Here is an 18,029-nt window from a genome sequence, read left to right on the forward strand (position 1 = left end):
TTTGTTGGAGTGGTAGCACGTGCTAAGGTATGGCGAGGTTACCTGTATGTTTAAAGCAGCCAGCAGGTCTCTCTGGCCAGGTCATCAAAGATGCTCGGCTTACCTCACTTACTTCATAACTCGTATCAAATAAGAGTTTGTTAAAAAGTTTTATTTAGTTGTGTTGTTTTCTTCTACTGTGGTGACGGAGAGTGCAGTTTTGTAATTCTTGATGTGTGTTGTGGTGTATCTCTGTTATTGTTTCAAACAAAAGTTGTTTTTTTTTATATATAAACATATAAGTTCGACGTAAATTAATTTGTGAATTTTTTTTTATAAAAAATAATTAATGGTTTTTAATTAGTGTGAAAATTATTTAATAATCAACCAAATGCGTTCTATTAATCAATTTTTGGTTTTTGTTGACATACTCAGTGAATTATGTAAATTAAATTTGGTGAGTTTTTTATTTTTAATTAAGACGAGTTTGAATATTTGACGAGTTTTCTAGATTATTTTTGTTATTTAAAAATTTACTTTCAAAATAAATAATTTAAAAAAAATATTTATATATCCATTTGTTTGTTAAACAAAAAATTATGTTAAATACATTAAACTTTCTTAATTATTTGGCAAAAGCAAATAATAGTCCTCAAAGTAGATATTCGATAAATAAGCGATATAAAAAATGATAAACTTGAGTTTTCTACTTTATTCTTGTTGTTTTAAAATTTACTTTAAAAGTACCCACATTTTTTTTTTACCAAAATTAAATATTCTTTCTTAATTACTTGCCCACAAAAAGCTTTTAAAATCCAATATTGAAAAATTGTCGAATTAATTTTTTTTTTTTTTTAAATCGATGAAAAACACAAAAAGTTATTAATGTAAAATTGATCCCAAAATAATTTGGTTTTAAAAACAATTTTAAAATATCTTAAGATCAAAGAATTAAAGATTTCTACGAAATTTTTATTTTAAGATTACACAATACTTTAATCTAAGCTTAAAATTTGTAAGAAGTAATTTTTATTTTTCATTTAAAATTGGTTTTAAATTAATTATTATATGTTTTAAAATTTTTGGTATGTGAAATCTTTCAATATTTTCCATAATTTGGCTTATTTTATTAGTTTTCTTTATTTTCTAAATCAACCAAAAATTTTCGATAAAATAGCTTAATTTAAAATAAAATTACATCTCGATTGGTTAATAATACTTATCAGCTCCTTAAAAAGTAGGTAATCTCTAGCTAATGAAGGCTTAAGGTGCCAATTATGAAAGCTAATATATATAACTTGACTAAAAATTGTTAAAAGTTTTTTAGACAAAAGATTTAAAAGAAAATTATGTATACATAAAAAAAATTTTGCACAAAAACTTTCCCTCATTCAGTTAGTTTTAGTTACGGTATGGTATCCATTATTCCGTTAATACACTTCCAAAATTACTTTTTCATTCTTAAACAAGCTTAAAAATTAAGACTTTTTAATATAATACAGGTCATTCAATTTACAAAATACACCTGTACCAAAGTTATTTTCTAGGTATACTTACTATCAATATTTTTAACCGTTATAAACTTGAGATTAATTTCATAATACCTGTTAATACCAAAAAAAAATTCAGTAATTTTTATTCGTTTAAATAAAATAAAATCTATTGAAAATATTGTCACCCATTAAAAATTATCTAAACAAAAAAAAAAATTCAATTTTGTACCCTCTGAATAATAATTTTCCAAATTTTTATTATTTTATTTATTTTTTTCAAAAAAAATACATTCTGACAATAATATAATTCTTATTACACCTAATAGAATTTCAATCGTACTGGCGCCAGTATTTACTATTCAAAATTCTTTGTAGTACATACAAAAATTTATTTAAGAGAGATTAGAATTTTGTGTTATCTAAAAAGTTAATTTCTATACTAATATACAAATAGCCATCATATATACACCCTTAACCAACCACCCTTGTAGTTAATATTTGAATATAATTACAAAAAATTAATAATAAAGTACCTTTTTGCAAAAAAACAGCGATTCCAAACATGTTTTTAACATTATTTAATTTAGTATTGAGATAATGTTCGTTATTTCTCAAAATAGTATAATTTAACAGAGTGGTACATAAAAACTTCCTTTAATAAAAAAAATAAAACTTAAATCTTTATTCTTTCAATCTAACAAAATGGTGCATAAAAAGTTTCCCTAGCAATAATATATTCTCTAAAGAAATCTCAAAACTTTTTACCCTAGTACTTTTTACACCGGGTATAAGTAAAAAATATACCAGAGTGTAATACCACCATCCTTTTCTACGTACAATCAATGTACAACATCGAATCAAAAAGAACATGCTATTCTTATTTCAAGTTAACAGAGTGGTGCGTAAAAGCTTCTCTTTGTTCATTCAAATGTAATTCTTTTAGAAAGATTCTCAAGAAAACATTCATGAATGGGTTAAATTCAACAAATACAAAAGTCAATTGAAATCACTGCACGAAATAACGACTTCTCCAAAGATATCTCTATCCCTTCCCTTAACAGTCCTTCTCAAAATTTGTAACCAAGGCCACTATTGGCTTTTCATTGTTCGATTTTATATGATATGGAATCCAAAACCATTGCGTTCATTTTGCGCCGGGCTAACATAAAGTTAGTTTTAAAATCATAGACTATAACTTTGTCTATCACTGCTAAAATTAAAATATATAAAACTGGATTTTCCCTTGCACCTCCCTGTATCTACATAACTGACTTCTTTTTTCTAAAAAAAAAATTAGAATTGCAAAAATCATTCTCCCATAACAATTTTACATTTGATTAATTAACAATAATTTTAATAATTTTATATTATTTTTATATTTTACAGGAGTGGTACCGATCATGCGTGAATTGCCAATGCAGTTTCTTGTGCTGGCGACGTTCTTAACGATTCTCCTCCCAAATTGTGCCAGTCTAACCGAAGACGATTCTGGTTATACAGCGGATGAAAAACAGATTATGATACAAAATTTAGAGAAATTTATGTTAACGCGTCTTGGTATTGATAAATTGAAGCCAGTAACGACGGAGGATCCATTAGTTGTACCTGATAATTTGTTGCAATTATATAATAATTTAAGAAATATGGATCAAGACACTGTTGCCATACCGAAACATGGAATCCATTCGAATACAGCAAATACTGTTCGAAGTTATACTCATGCAGGTAAGCGTTTAATCACATTTAGTAAATTTAAAATATTTTGTTATTTGGAAAATTCCGATCAATGGCAGACGTGGCTGAATTCAAATTTCCTGATATTTTGATCTGAAGATAAAATCCAATCTAAGAACTTTGATTGGTTGGAACAGACGTTCAAGAAAATGCTGCAGAAACTTTGGTAACTTTAAGCCATGTTTTACTGCATATTTCACCTTACAAACTGATTTTTCCGTTTATATACAACCAAAAATATTACATTTTCAGATCAAAATCTGGAATCTTTTCGATTTTTTACTTCTGCCATAGAAGCTTTTGATTAGGAACTACTTTTCCTTGCCATTTAGGATACTAGACATAAAACTTGACTTTATAAAGAGCCACACCCTTAAAACTACAAAACTGTTAAATGTAGATGTCACTATTGCATGAACTGTAGAGTTTTGTACATTGAGAGTCAGGCCAGCCACATGCGCAGCAACATAAAAATTAATTTTGACGAAAACGACTACATTGCTCAAATTGCTAAAATATAGTTGTTTTTGTTTAAGTTGTTGGGATATGATATCATTTTTATGTTGCCCTGAGCGGGTATGTGCCTAAAACTACGTACTATGATTATGCCCTATTCCTGTTTGCCAACTAGGGCTTTTATTACCTTTCTAAGCCTAGTTCAATCAAGGAGGACTATCAGGCTAAAAACATTTAGTTTGGATGTACATTACTGTTTTCATAATAGTTTAAACTCATTACTAAACGCCATTTGCATAACATTGGTACTTTAGCAGAAAAAATATTAATATATAAATTTGTTTTTTTTACAGAAAGTGCAAATGAAATAGATAATCAAGATCATACGAGGAAAAGGCTCTACTTCAAAATTGATAGCAAGGAGAATGAAACGTTAAAAGCAGCCGAATTAATATTAAATCGTGACACATTATCCGTAACGAATCCCACACATCAAATAGTCAAAGTTTATGATATTGTACGACCTGGAATACGTGGAAAATCTGAAGCAATATTACGATTAATCGATCGTAAAATGGTTGACGTTCGACAGAATAGTTCAATTAGCTTAGATTTGTTACCAGCCGTACAACGGTGGATCGAGACACCAAAGCGTAATTATGGTGTAGTAGTACATGTATCCAAAATTAAGGACACAACGTCGCCGCATATCCGGATACGACGATCTTTAAATGAGAACCACACAAACTGGTTATCGAAACAACCCTTTTTATACGTTTATACCGATGATGGGAAGGAGCGCCAGTTAAATCGTAATTTAAAGAAACGATCAACGCGACTATCGGGGAAGAAGAAGAATGAAAACCGTGCATGCAGGCGTCATCCGTTGTATGTTAGTTTTAAAGAAGTTGGTTGGGCAAAATGGATAATCGCTCCAGAAGGTTACGATGCATATTATTGTCATGGTGTATGTTCGTTTCCGTTTGCTGATTACATGAATGCAACAAATCATGCGATTGTACAAACATTAATCCATGATTTATTCCCAAACGGTGGGATTGTAGTACCCAGAGCTTGTTGCGTTCCAACGAAGTTATCGGTAATGTCTATGTTATACGTAGACGATGAATTTGAACATAAATATGTGCTGAAAAATTATAGAGACATGGTTGTAGAAGGTTGTGGGTGTCGGTGAAACGAACTATTTTAGCTTAGTGTTGTGATTCTACGAGAAAAAAAAAACATTTCAACGAAAATTATTGCTTTAAAAATTGTGTAGACAAAATTGAAAAATAGCGGCTTCGAAATAAAATGTATATTGCGCAATTGCATTACGAACTCTAAATGATGTAAATATTGTAATTTTTAATTAATACTTGATGTAAATCTGTCTTGTGTAGTAATTTTTAACAATGTGAAAATGTCTTGAGACTGAGATGCTCTGCCCCAGTGTGTTTATATTAATTATTTCTTTTGTATAATTTTTCAAGTCATGTTAAATGAAAAAAAAAGTACCTGGACAAGGAATATTTATTTAAGAAAGCAAAAAAAAGAAAAAAAAAACTTTGTGCATATGTATAGAGAAAAATCATGTATATAGAAAATTTTGTTTTAAGAAAATTTAAATTAATATATTTTGTACTGACTTAGTAAGGTAACAAGGCCCATTTGTATACATGCAGAATTATTTCATTTCGCTTTTAATGAAATCATACTCGAATTTATATGACATCAGAAAACTAGAATCAAAATAACTTCAATTGTGAAGGTCCCATTGCATTAAACAACATAGCGGTTACTTCAATAAGCATTCGAACATTGAATGTAGTCGCACATATTAAGAAAGTCTCGCTCTGGCTGCTGGCAGCCAATCGGCTGTTTTGTATTCAAACATGTTCTATGCTTTTTCTAATAATCCATTATATTTCCGATTGACTGTCGCAGACAGCCTGATTAGTGTGCGAGAGTCTTACTAGTTTGCATTTATCATTATTTTAGCTTACAAAATGATAAAAAGCTGTGACTTCATATGAAATCGGCCTACTTAGCTTTAAACAAAATATAGACGTGTCAAATAGCTTTGTTAGAAAATTATAGGATGTTTTTTTATTTTAATCAGTAAAAAATAAAAAATACCTTATTAGTTAGTATTTTGTCTTCCAGGATGACAAATGGAAAAATGTAATCATTCTGCGTGTTGATGGTAAACCTTATCTTTTAAAAATAGTTAATTTTAAAGCAAGCACAATCCAAGTATATTGGATGTATTTTAAGTCGGGCCAATAGCAATAAATATTTGGCATTTGTCATCTTTATCGAAATTATTATTATGGAGGCTAGCAATACCAAAATTGTTTCATTCGAAAATATTCATACGTTCATCCCAAATATATATTGTTACGGACCCGACTTTAAACAGAAAATTTTATTTAGTTTAACACATTGGTGTTATGGGCAGAAATATAATATTTTCACGGGATAAAATGTTACATGTAAGCTTGTTGCTGTTGTTTTTTTTGGAATGCTCCAATGTATGGACTGATTGACGCTTGCAATTATTTGTAATAAATATTTGTTCTTTTATAACGTACGCAAAAATTTATTATTACTAATTTTGTTATTTGAAATAGCGATTTTTAGCGAAATAAATAAAAATTGCATCTGTTTTTCTTAATTTTTCTTTCATTTATGTGTCTGTTTTCTTTTAATGTTGTCAAAACTCATGGCCTATAAATTACTGATTATTTTCAGCAAATTTAAAGGTTCTTAATATGCCGTGTAATATGTGCGTGTCGCATTAAAATTTGCAGAGGAACGAAGTTATTCCGACAATGGTAATAATTACACGTCCGGCTTTAATTGTGAAGGGATTTTGATACAATTTGACATGGCATGATATCTAAACGCTGAGTGGAGATTTAAAAATATGGGCATTACCTTGGACACAGAGTAGAAGTGGACATAGAAATTTAGTCTTAAATAATTTTCTTAGTTTCTGCATCGAAATCTTAGAATTTAACTTAAGAAGACAACTACACTTAAATTAACCGTTTTAAAATGGGCTTCACTTTGACAATATATAGAAAACAGAAATTAATATACCATTATTTCGACGTTGTGTCCATTTACGAGTTGAAATATCCATACTAAGCGACGTTTCACACTGTGTGTTATAGTATTATAGTGTTTGCAACATTATCGAATATAGTAATTAATCTCCGAAGACTCATTGAATCGTGGCCAATTGTGAATTAAAATCCCAGAAACTAGTCTTAAATTGACATTAAAAAACATAACCGTATGATTTCATAAAAAACAAATCAAATAATTTTAATGCACAAATTTGACTATAATTATATTATTGTTGTAAAAAATATTGATCTCAAATTCTTTAAAAAAATTTTAAAAAAAATCTAACCAAACGTATGTGCATTTATGTATAAAACAAAACAAAAAATTATTGCAGTGCAAAATCTAATAATTTAATTTAATAAAAAAAAACTACTAATTAATTATTTGTTATTTGTATAAATGTACATATTAATTAATATTAATTAAATCGTTCATATGTTGTATTATATTAGTAATTGATTTATTAAAAGAAATTAAATAAACAAATAAAAAAATTATTAAATTCAAAAAAATTATTAATGATTTAAGACAATAAATATTATTTATTATGTAAAATATTAAAATTAATTGTGTTTGTAAATGTGAGTGTTTTAGTTATAATTTTTAAAATTATAGAAAATATACCTATTTATACAATAATCATAAAAAAAAATTTTTGTTTTATTGTTTTATGTTTATTACATCCCTGCTTCCTTTTTAGTATTAATCGAGAAAATAAAACCGAAAAAACAGTCTGGCCCAGGAATGAACTTCGCGACAAGAAATTTTATGGGATCAGGTGGAATATGTTTGTGTTCTCAACAAAATCATATTCATGCGAACTTAAGTTTTTTCGATTTACGCCATTAAAGTGAGACTGAAGTACCCTATTTCTGGCCACCAAATTCTTTTTATTTAACAGCTAAAAAAAACTATTGAATTTTATATTTTGGACAATTCTAAGAATCTTTTATCGTTGACTTTTCTTGCTTATTCTCACTGTTTTCGAGATATAAGCATTTGAAGAAAAAATATCCAGATTTTCACCCAAAGCTCCCACAACAACTATAAATTGAAATAAAATTAATTTTAATATCATCTTCTACTAGAAGGAAACAGACGGTTGTTAATTTATAACACCTTTGTATACTATTTTTAGAACTTTTTATGCAAATTCTATTCAGTGGCGGATTAAGGCTTGATGATGCCTTAGGCCCGGTTTGATATGCCGCCCTTTAGGAAACGATTTATTTAGTTTTCGAAATTAGTTTCTAGAATTTTTTTCATTTTCGAGAGTTTCCCATAACAAATAGTTGAAGCTACTTACAAATTTTCAACTGCCTATCTTTTAAACTTTTGGAGAAAATGAACCCCAAAGTTTTGTCCTAGCTTGCGTCCTCACGGGTAAACCCTTTGTCACGGTTAAATAATGATTATAAAAAAATGTTTCAAACAAAAGTTGTTTATTTTTTTATAAGGAACATTTTTTTCGCTGAAACTTTGTTCTATCTCTAACGGTTTACAAGATCCCAATTGATTTACGATACTCATTTAAGAAATCAAACCCACTTTTTACGTCCTGAGCACGCTATAAAAATTTCAGCTTGATATCTCTGTTTGTTTTTGAGTTATTGTGTTGACAGACGTACAGACAGAGAGACAGACAGACAACTGGAAGTGGACTAATTAGATAAATTTAAACACCTATACCAAATAAAAATTGTTTCAGGGTGCTGTACATTGTACAATGAGATTAATTTCACTGAAAATACAAAAATTAAAAAACATTAATAAGGAACCTAAACGCGTTCTCAAAATTTTTCAATTCGATATTGTTTTTTTTTTTTTTAATAATTCATAATATTTATTATAGATAAAAACTAATATTGATAAAAGCCAATTTAGTGAAAAAATTCGTATTGCCCTTGAATTGGTTCGCTTTTAAAATATTGTCGTTTTTGCCGCCCCTAAAATTGTGCCGCACTAGGCCCGGTCCTCATGGGCCTAAGCTTAAATCCAGCACTGATTCTATTCAAATAAACTAAACAAAATTTTACGATTTAATTTAAATTATAGGCAAACATCCTTACACATATGTGCCACGTATTTGCCTGCCACCTCTGCTAAATGTCTATGTCAAATAGCCATGCGTTTAATGTCATTATTACAATACATTTAACGTCAAAAAAGTACATCGTATATAAAAATTGATAGGAATTGATTATATATGGTAATTCTTATCAATATCATAATTACTAATTAACTTAAACTTTTATAAATTTGTGGTAAATTGCAGTAGATTTGTCTAACTCTTTGTATAAAAAAAATACTCATTTTAAAAAAATAACCTAACAAAATGCCAACTTGGCAGTTGGCATAGATGAAAACAATACGTACATCGTTCTGAATTGTGTGAAAATAAGTCTGAAATCACTAGTGTTCCCGAAATGTTGTTAATTACACGTCGATCGAAATTATTAAGAATTATTGCAGTGATATGTATTATTCTACCCTTATTATACTTATTATTTGTTCGACATGAAAGAAAACGTTTGAGTAACTATCAAGCAGCCGAGTACAATCAACAATGGGTAAAACCATTTTTAAGTGATGGTCCAGGTAATTACGAACCACAAGATTTAAAACCACGGATTGGTCCTGGTGAAAACGGACAAAAACATATCCTTCGATCCGATCAAAAAAATGCAGCCCAAGATTCTGAATCAGAATTTGGTATGAATATTGCTTGTTCTGATGAAATTTCGTTAGATCGATCTATAGTGGATACACGTGATCCAGAATGCAAACGATGGAATTATCCAACAAAATTACCATCAACAAGTGTGATAATAGTTTTCCATAATGAAGGATGGTCAGTGTTGTTAAGAACCGTGCATTCGGTTTTAAATCGATCTCCAGAACATTCGTTGACTGAAGTGCTACTTGTGGACGATTTTAGTGATAAACCACATTTGGGGAAAAAATTAGAAGATTATATTGAGAGTTTAGATAGTCGAGTGCGTTTAATAAGAAATAAACAACGTGAAGGTTTAATTCGAACAAGATCCCGTGGTGCACAAGAAGCGAAAGGTGAAATTATTGTATTTTTGGATGCACATTGTGAAGTGAACTTAAATTGGTTACCCCCACTATTAGCTCCAATTATGCGGGATCGTAGAACTATGACTGTACCTATAATTGATGGAATTGACCATAACAACTTTGAGTATCGACCAGTCTATACGTATGGGCACTATTTTCGTGGTATATTCGAATGGGGTATGTTATACAAAGAAAATGAACTTGGTTACAAGGAATTATCAAAACAAGAATATCCAACGGAACCATATAAAAGTCCTACTCATGCAGGAGGATTATTCGCAATCGATCGTAACTACTTTTTAGAAATTGGTGCATACGATCCAGGACTATTAGTATGGGGTGGAGAAAACTTTGAATTAAGTTTCAAAATATGGCAATGTGGTGGAAGCATTGAATGGGTACCATGTTCCCGTGTGGGCCATGTTTATCGAGGATTTATGCCGTACAACTTTGGTAAATTGGCGAAAAAGAAGAAGGGTCCTTTGATTACTATTAATTATAAGCGAGTAATTGAAACATGGTTTGATGATAAGTATAAACAATATTTCTACACTCGGGAACCTTTAGCTCAATTTTTGGATATGGGCGACATTTCCGAACAATTGGCACTTAAAGAAAAATTACAGTGTAAGAGTTTTGATTGGTTTATGAAGGAAGTTGCTTACGATGTATTTGATAAGTTCCCTGAACTTCCTCCGAATCTCCATTGGGGTGAACTACGTTCGGCCGCAAATGATCGGTGTTTCGATACAAGTGGAAATGGTCCACCAGCTCTAATGTCTTTGCATTATTGTCATGGATTAGGTAACAATCAATTGATACGTTTAAATGAAAAAGGTCAATTGGGAGTGGGTGAACGATGCATTGAAGCAGATAATCAAGGTATTAAATTAGCATTCTGTCGATTGGGTACGGTGGACGGACCTTGGGATTATGATGAAATTAATAAAACCTTATATCATCGAGTTTATCAAAAATGTATAGCGCTACATCCGCAAACGGGACATTTATCGTTAATGCCTTGCGATAACAATAACACGTATCAACAATGGATTTTCAAACAAATCAGACCCAACTATAGATGAAATTATTAAATTTTTTTATATGAAAATCGGTTTGTACTTTAAAGTATGCAGAAGCTCAAAATTTCTGAAAGAACTAATATTTCCTAAAATTTATTTAAATTAAGTAATTTATGCGTTTTTTAATTTAAAATCTAAGTTATTTACTACCTTTTTATAAACCGTGACTAGACACCAGTATATTATTAAAAAATTACGTAAAAATTTACTGTTTTTTTTAAGTAATTAATTTTCCTCTTCGAATTATTTTTTGCTCAAATTAAAGATCTGTAAAAGTATTGCGTTATTTAATAATTTTTACAGAAAATAGGGTATTATCGTTGTCAAAAATAAATTATGAAGTTTAAAAAAAGTTAAAATTTATGTAAAAATATACTTAAATATTCTGATTTCGAGCCATAAAAGCACATTTTTCTTTTAAAATATTAAAATTAAAAATCGTAATTTTTAAACTGTATATCACGTGACCTAAAACGCGGGCAAGCCTTGCTGTGATGTCATATCGGTATGAGCCGTAGAACATCAATTAATTCAGTGTAGACATCTACAGTATAATAAGTACATAGATAATAAGTATTTATATTTATTATAATCAGATGTCTATGAATATATCTGTCAACCTTATTTGTGTTTTTTCGTGTAATGATACCGATATTACATCATCAAATTGGATGCCCGCGTTTTTGACAGTTTAAATTTTTGGTGGCTTTTTATTAGCAAAATCAACATTTTGAATTACTTTTTCAAAAGTAGTGGAATACCCTATTGTATTAATAGCTTAGATTTTAAATTTTAAAATACACTGATCCAGACGAAGAATATGGATTAAAACTGAAATATTTTTTATATGTAAGATTAATAATGATATAAAGCCTTAAATCCCTAAAAAGACAAAGATGCTTTTTTTGCAGTTTTACAATTATTAAAACATACAATTTCTTAATTTTTCTAAACGTTTAATATAATAGAAGATAAATTAGTCGAATTGATTGAAATCGAAATAATTTTGTTTAAATTTTAAATCGAAGAAGTTTTTGCCATTTTCTGAGACTACCAGTGTATATCTAACTAATTGCTTTTTAAATAAACTGCCAATTTTTCTTTGTATAAATCCAGTGTACATGGGAAAAAACTACAAAATACTAGAATCCAAATTTTTTTAAATTGGATTTATTACTTTTCCTATATCGATCAAAAAATTCTATGAATAATTTTTTTTCGAAAAAAACAAATAATGACTGCTTAATAAAATTGTTATTTATTTTTGTAATAGGGTTTGTATTATTGGTGTGACAAAAATCTAAGATTGTTAAAATTAGATACATTTCGATTTTTGTAAATAAATTTTGAAATATTTATAATCTATCTCTCTTTAATGTTTTTGAAAATGTGATTTGTACAAAAGAAATAAAAATTTTATCAAATTTTTCGAGATGAATGCGCAAATTGAATGTTATTGGTATATTTTTTTGGATATTTCGAAAATGGGTAGCCATTTTGGAAAAAGTTTTTTGAAATAGCACGAATATGTTAAATAGAAAATTGTATTTTCTACGTTTTCTGTTTCACGTATTTATTATGCTCTTTCCAAAACAGTTTCTATAAGCTATCGTAAATTCTTTAATTTTACTCCATTGTTCGAATGAATGTGTGTTGTTTTATTCATATTCTCAGAGTTTTCTTTAGAAAATATTGAAGCTAAATTTATAAACTTTATAATCTTAGAAAAATATCTGAATAAATTTCTTATTGAAATGAATTGGAAATCAATTTGGTTCATTTATTTATACCAGTGTTTCTCAAAGTGGGAGGTAACGCACTCTTCTGCGCTCGAGAGGAAATCGAAACTCGAAGTCTAATCACAAAGTTAATTAAATGATAGATATTTGTATTTAAAAATCGATATTTTGAAAATTATATATATATTTTTCTAGTTTTTGGATGTCATACGTGTCCAAGGCTGAAAAAAGTCCTAGGTCAAGTATACAAATGTTTATTATAAATAATACCTCCTTATAAATAAAACGATAATTCTGATAATGTGTAGATATGAAAAAAATACATTCCATTTTTTTAAATAAAAATTTCCAAAAAAAAGAACTGTTTTAGAATTATAAAAATTTTATGTGCATGATAAGATAATTCACAAAATACTATCTATGTGTTAATATTATAAAAAATACGTGTGTGGAGTTTATTGGCACGGATTTAGGAAGTGGTAATATCATCAAAAAATATTAATCCAAATCCGTTGCTGTATGTGTGTACTGTAATAGCCAACTTATACAATATACTAGAGACTAAAAAATTTTTCTTAATGACGGGATTTGTCCGTTGAAATATTCTTGTTTTTTTTTTCTTTTATTTTATTCAATCACATCGCTCTTGTAAGAACGTGCCTTTACAGTTTTATATTTTAATGGAAAAACAAAAAAATGTTAATAAATGTATGTTAAATTTTTTATAACATTGGATTTTTCATTTATTTATATCCTACCCCAAAAAACAAAAGTCCGTAATGCCAAATTATGATCGAGTAAAGAATTTATTATATTCGAATAGGTCAACGTTAGAGGTAAATCAATATTCAAAGGTTTTAATTAGAATGAATAGGCAATTCAAGATTTTGAATGCATGTTAATGAAAGCAACTAAAACAAAAAAATTTCAAACTTGTTAACAATGGATGACTTGAAAAGTTTTGGTCCAAGCCGTCAAGTTTTGTCATCTTTTAATAGTTAACTTTTCATTTTACCGCGGTTGAAAAAATAAATGTTCTTAATCATGCTACAATTCCGGATATAGGAAAATTTTTGGAGGAAATGTTATACATTTCAGACACATCATTTGTAATTGCTTCGTTGTTTATTGTATTCGAAGTACGCTGCTTATTCGTTATTTCTTTACTACCAGACTGTCTTTGGTATCTATGGCCTCTGATTTATAACCAAAAAAAAATTTGGAGGGAACCACTGTCCCAATAGTCAAATTCTGCATCTGGGCTTACACTAGCACTTGAGTTTTGCGTGGAAATAACAATGTAATCGCTTAACTCTCAACTGTAAAAAGTTAGAACACGAAATTACATCGAAAATTAAGAAACAGAAGTCTTTTTTTATGAACAAAAGTTTCGCATACGAGTTTGAAAATTAAGTAATTTGAATTCGACAAAAACCATCATTTAAGGTAAAAAAAACTTCCGGCAAATGCAATTTCTTCCTTGTAGCTCTCTCCAAACTGAACTGATTTTGTTGAAACATCGAGCCACAGCGAAACAGACACATATATCGGTCAAACTTACAACAACCCACTTTTTTTACAAAAATCAAGGTATATTAAGTTTAGTCCCAAGTTTGTAACGCTTATAATATTGGTGCTACGAACAAAATTGTGGTATAGATGTTCATAAAATCACCTAATTAGTCCATTTTCGGTTGTCTATGCCCGTCTGCCTGTAGACACGATTACTCAAAAACGAGAAAAGATATCAAGCTGAAATTTTTATAGCGTGCTTAGGACGTAAAAAGTGAGGATTCTACAATGGAACATAGCTCAACTGAATCTTGTAAGCCATTGGAAATAAAACAAAAGTTTATATGTAAGTTCCTTATAAAAAAAGAAACAACTTTTGTTTGAAACATTTTTTCGTACATATCTCTGTTTACCCGTACGGGTGCAAATCATTCTTTACTTACATGACGTAAAAAACAGACGAGTCAGTAATCAACACTGTCTATACAAGTTATTTTAACAATTAACTCAGTTAATTGCTTCTTTTATAATAAACTCAATAGATATGTTTCATTTCTACTAACATTTCGTCCAATTTTTTAAAGATCATAAACTAGATCGATTTTGTTTTGAATGTAAAAGTTATAATTCTTATGTAAATTAATAACATTATTTAAAAGTTAAATTTACTTCTACGAGGGACATAAATTTTTAACAATGGAAAATAAATACAAAAAGATATTAAACAAAGAAATATAATTTATTATTTTACCCGTATTTAAAATACCCCCACTTATAAACTATAAACAAGGCAAAATATGAATAAGCTCGATAAAACAAAAACATGTTTACTTTGGAAGACCATTTTCATCAAGTAAATGTTCGTTTGGATCATTTAATAATCGAGGTCCATCGCCTACTTTAGTATAAATAATATACTTTAATAAACCATTTGTCTTGGGTTTTATTGGAATTGATTTTATAAACTCCTAAAAATAAAATACATTATTACAAAATTTTATCGTCTTTAGGCTGATGGTTCGTTGTGTTAGCTTTATGTTACTTTACCTCTGGTACGGAAGACGGGATGTCGATTGGGATTCCTTTTACATAGTCGATATCATTATCGTTGGGTGGAAATATTTTATTTAATACTGATAAGAATATTGGCACGGTTTCTTCTAAAAGATATAAACATGCGTTTGGGCCTGCATCGAATGTATACGCTACCTGAAATTTTATATGTAGGAAAATTATGTGTTAAGATAGAAACTTTAGAATTTGTTTTCAATATTTTTTTAGAAGATATTTATCGCCAAAAATTATGGTTTTTCCCAAAATAAAAATTTAAGTTGAGTAAAAATGAAAATAACATCTTTTACGCTAGGAGGAAGCCCTAGAGACAAAGATTTCGGCGAAAATAAAGAGAAGCAAATAAAAATTAAACAGCCACCTTTAGCGATCCAGAAACTTCGTTAAAACAATGTACCAGCTCCACAATATCCCTGGATGTGTCATTCATATAAAAACATGGCGGATTTGTATCCAAACAAACAGCATGGAATTGATTTGAGTCTTGTATCGTTAATTTTGCAAAAGTTGTAAAATCTTTTTCCAAAATTGCCTGGAAACAAGAAAACAATATTTGAAATGTTGAATTTCAAAATAACGAAACTTTTGTTTGCGAAATTACCTGGCTCATTTGTTGTATACGTTCAGGTACACACTTTTCAGCACGATACTTCAGTAGTTGAGACGTTAAAACACTATTTTTCATTCCAATACTAGATGGACATTTTTTCTGTGTCTCATTTACGACTAAAACTAAAATTCTCATTTCTGGCCAATGATCTGCTGGTGCAACTTCTTTAGCAATTGAATCACTACCGTCATCTTTTACACCAGCATGCCAACGTACCCAACCACCTAAAGTACTGCGGCAAGCACTGCCAGAACCCTGTCGAGCAATTGTCGAAATATCACCTCGGATTGAGTATAATTGTGATAGTGAGTACACTGAAAAACAAAATATTTTCAAAAAATAACAATCGATTCCTGTATAGCCGTATAATCTAAACGTTAGGAATCTGTTTATTTAAGACATGATTAAATTTTCATATTTCATAAATAATAACTTCAAAAAAGAATGTTTTGTGAACGCCATAAGTTCAACATCATTAAAAATCATTAAAAAGATATAGGACATCATTAGAAGATATATAAGATCATTAGAAGAAATGGAAAATTTGATTAGGTTTTTGGGTGTTTGTTTGGCTTTATTTATGTGTCTTTTCACATAGATTTGGTGGCTTTTTATTAGCAAAATCAACATTTTGAAGTACTTTTTCAAAAATAGTAGAATACCCTATTTATAAACATTGATAAATGGCGTAATTTTGAACCCAAAAATCAAGTTCATTTGACAATTGCTCAAGTATTTTCTAAGGTATCGTACAATTTCCTAAATGAAATCCTAAATTTTAAAGATTTTTTCTTTTGCGCGTATAATATTAAAAACAATATAAACGCATGATTTGCAATTAACTATACTCATAGAAAATTAGTCGAATATCTGGCTTAAATTTTGATCACAACGGGTATTTTAATATTTAAGCTTTAGAAAAATTTAATTTATAATACCTAAACAAGCGTAACCAGCTGCCGATGAAGCCAAACCAGCTGCAGTTGGAAAATTATTCTCAGAACAAATATGAATTTTCCATGACAAAATTTGTTTCGAATCGTTTTCTTCGTTGCGTACACGATTTCGGACTGTAATATACAATTTCATTTTAAAATTTACTCTTTTACTAGGCCAAATGAATTACTTACTTTCCGTCAAGCAATTTTGTAAGCGATAATTCTCAAAACTTTCTTCTTTACCATTTAACCAAATTTTATTTTCTTTAAAATTTGGACTTGCCATAATTGTAGTTTTGGCACACATCTACAAATTGAAAAAAGGTATTAAGATTTCTTCTACAAGGGGCTGCCAATGAAATTTATTACCTGTTCGAGTGCCAATGTGGCACTTAACGAATCATTTACAGGAATTATTTTCTCTTCACATTTTTTACCCCCTAGAACAAATGAATAATAACTTAGTAGGAATTAACAAAAAGGGATTTTTGAATTTACATACAATATTTTATCACAGCAATATTAATTGGGGCTATACACGTAACAATCTCCATTTTACAAATTTGAAATATTTGTTGTACTAAATATAGTGATGTTTTATACAGTTTTCTACCAGTAACATACTTAATTTACATTTGAATACCCTCCTAAATTTAAAAATCAACCAATTGAATATATATATATCTTATGACTTTGTGTTACGTCAGAGATTTTGTAAAGCAATTGACAAATAATATTGTCATTTTAATTTTTTAACTAAAAACATGGAATAAATTTGATGAAAGATTATTATTATTTTATCGTATTTCATCTCACTTAAAACTAATGTCTAAATTTTCACTTCTTTATTAATATTTTCTTTTGACAGTTCTTTGAAAGCCAGTGGCGTGTACTTCTATTATAGACAATCAGTTGTTTGATATTTGACAATGTTGACAAGTTTATTAGATTAAAACAAAAGAAGGGTGATTTCAATAGGGAATATTCATAAAATTTGGTTCCAATATTTTTCTTCCGTAATTTTAATGACTGGAAATTTCAACTAAACCATTATTTTAGTAATTAATATCTTTTTAATTACTTAAAATTAATTAATAAAAGTACAACATCAGTGAGGGCATTTAAAAATTTCTAAAACGGATATTCAAATTTTTAAACGGATGGGACATCAAAGTACGGGATTGTCAAATTTGTTGACATAC

General features: G+C 28.9%; 3 protein-coding genes across 6 annotated transcripts; 2 read left to right on the forward strand and 1 right to left on the reverse strand.

The window, feature by feature from the left end:
- The first annotated feature begins 377 nt into the window (after positions 1 to 377).
- LOC123295474 (protein decapentaplegic-like) lies at positions 378 to 6,250 on the forward strand. The gene is made up of 3 exons (XM_044876849.1): positions 378 to 436; positions 2,859 to 3,197; positions 4,016 to 6,250. Exons 2-3 carry the CDS (start codon positions 2,873 to 2,875, stop codon positions 4,855 to 4,857), a joined length of 1,167 nt encoding a protein of 388 aa, XP_044732784.1. The 5' UTR covers positions 378 to 436; positions 2,859 to 2,872; the 3' UTR covers positions 4,858 to 6,250.
- Positions 6,251 to 8,986: 2,736 nt separating this feature from the next.
- Positions 8,987 to 11,152, forward strand: LOC123295462 (N-acetylgalactosaminyltransferase 7). The gene has a single exon (XM_044876828.1). The coding sequence runs from the start codon at positions 9,221 to 9,223 to the stop codon at positions 10,958 to 10,960; it is 1,740 nt and encodes a 579-aa protein (XP_044732763.1). The 5' UTR covers positions 8,987 to 9,220; the 3' UTR covers positions 10,961 to 11,152.
- A 3,774-nt stretch (positions 11,153 to 14,926) lies between these two features.
- Positions 14,927 to 17,508, reverse strand: LOC123295473 (diphosphomevalonate decarboxylase). 4 transcript variants are annotated; one of them, XM_044876848.1, is made up of 8 exons: positions 17,330 to 17,508; positions 17,197 to 17,267; positions 17,020 to 17,134; positions 16,828 to 16,959; positions 15,881 to 16,203; positions 15,641 to 15,811; positions 15,265 to 15,417; positions 14,927 to 15,173 (listed from the first exon to the last, which is right to left on the reverse strand). In XM_044876848.1, the coding sequence occupies exons 1-8, from the start codon at positions 17,379 to 17,381 to the stop codon at positions 15,036 to 15,038; spliced, it is 1,155 nt and encodes a 384-aa protein (XP_044732783.1). In that variant the 5' UTR covers positions 17,382 to 17,508; the 3' UTR covers positions 14,927 to 15,035. The 4 variants fall into 4 exon arrangements, with proteins under 4 accessions (XP_044732783.1, XP_044732782.1, XP_044732781.1 ...); XM_044876847.1 differs by having other exon boundaries at positions 14,927 to 15,176; XM_044876846.1 differs by having other exon boundaries at positions 15,256 to 15,417.
- Positions 17,509 to 18,029: the final 521 nt, after the last annotated feature.

The sequence above is a fragment of the Chrysoperla carnea genome, chromosome 3, assembly GCF_905475395.1.
Source record: "Chrysoperla carnea chromosome 3, inChrCarn1.1, whole genome shotgun sequence".
NCBI lineage: Eukaryota > Metazoa > Arthropoda > Insecta > Neuroptera > Chrysopidae > Chrysoperla > Chrysoperla carnea.

Coding starts and splice junctions, on each gene's coding strand:
- LOC123295474 (XM_044876849.1), top strand. CDS start 2,873: ATGCGTGAATTGCCAATGCAGTTTCTTGTGCTGGCGACGTTCTTAACG. Junction 3,198..4,015: donor TCGAAGTTATACTCATGCAG/GTAAGCGTTTAA, acceptor TTTTTTTTACAG/AAAGTGCAAATGAAATAGAT.
- LOC123295462 (XM_044876828.1), top strand. CDS start 9,221: ATGTTGTTAATTACACGTCGATCGAAATTATTAAGAATTATTGCAGTG.
- LOC123295473 (XM_044876845.1), bottom strand. CDS start 17,381: ATGGAGATTGTTACGTGTATAGCCCCAATTAATATTGCTGTGATAAAA. Junction 15,812..15,880: donor GTATACAACAAATGAGCCAG/GTAATTTCGCAA, acceptor TCTTGTTTCCAG/GCAATTTTGGAAAAAGATTT. Junction 15,418..15,640: donor AAGTTTCTGGATCGCTAAAG/GTGGCTGTTTAA, acceptor ATAAAATTTCAG/GTAGCGTATACATTCGATGC.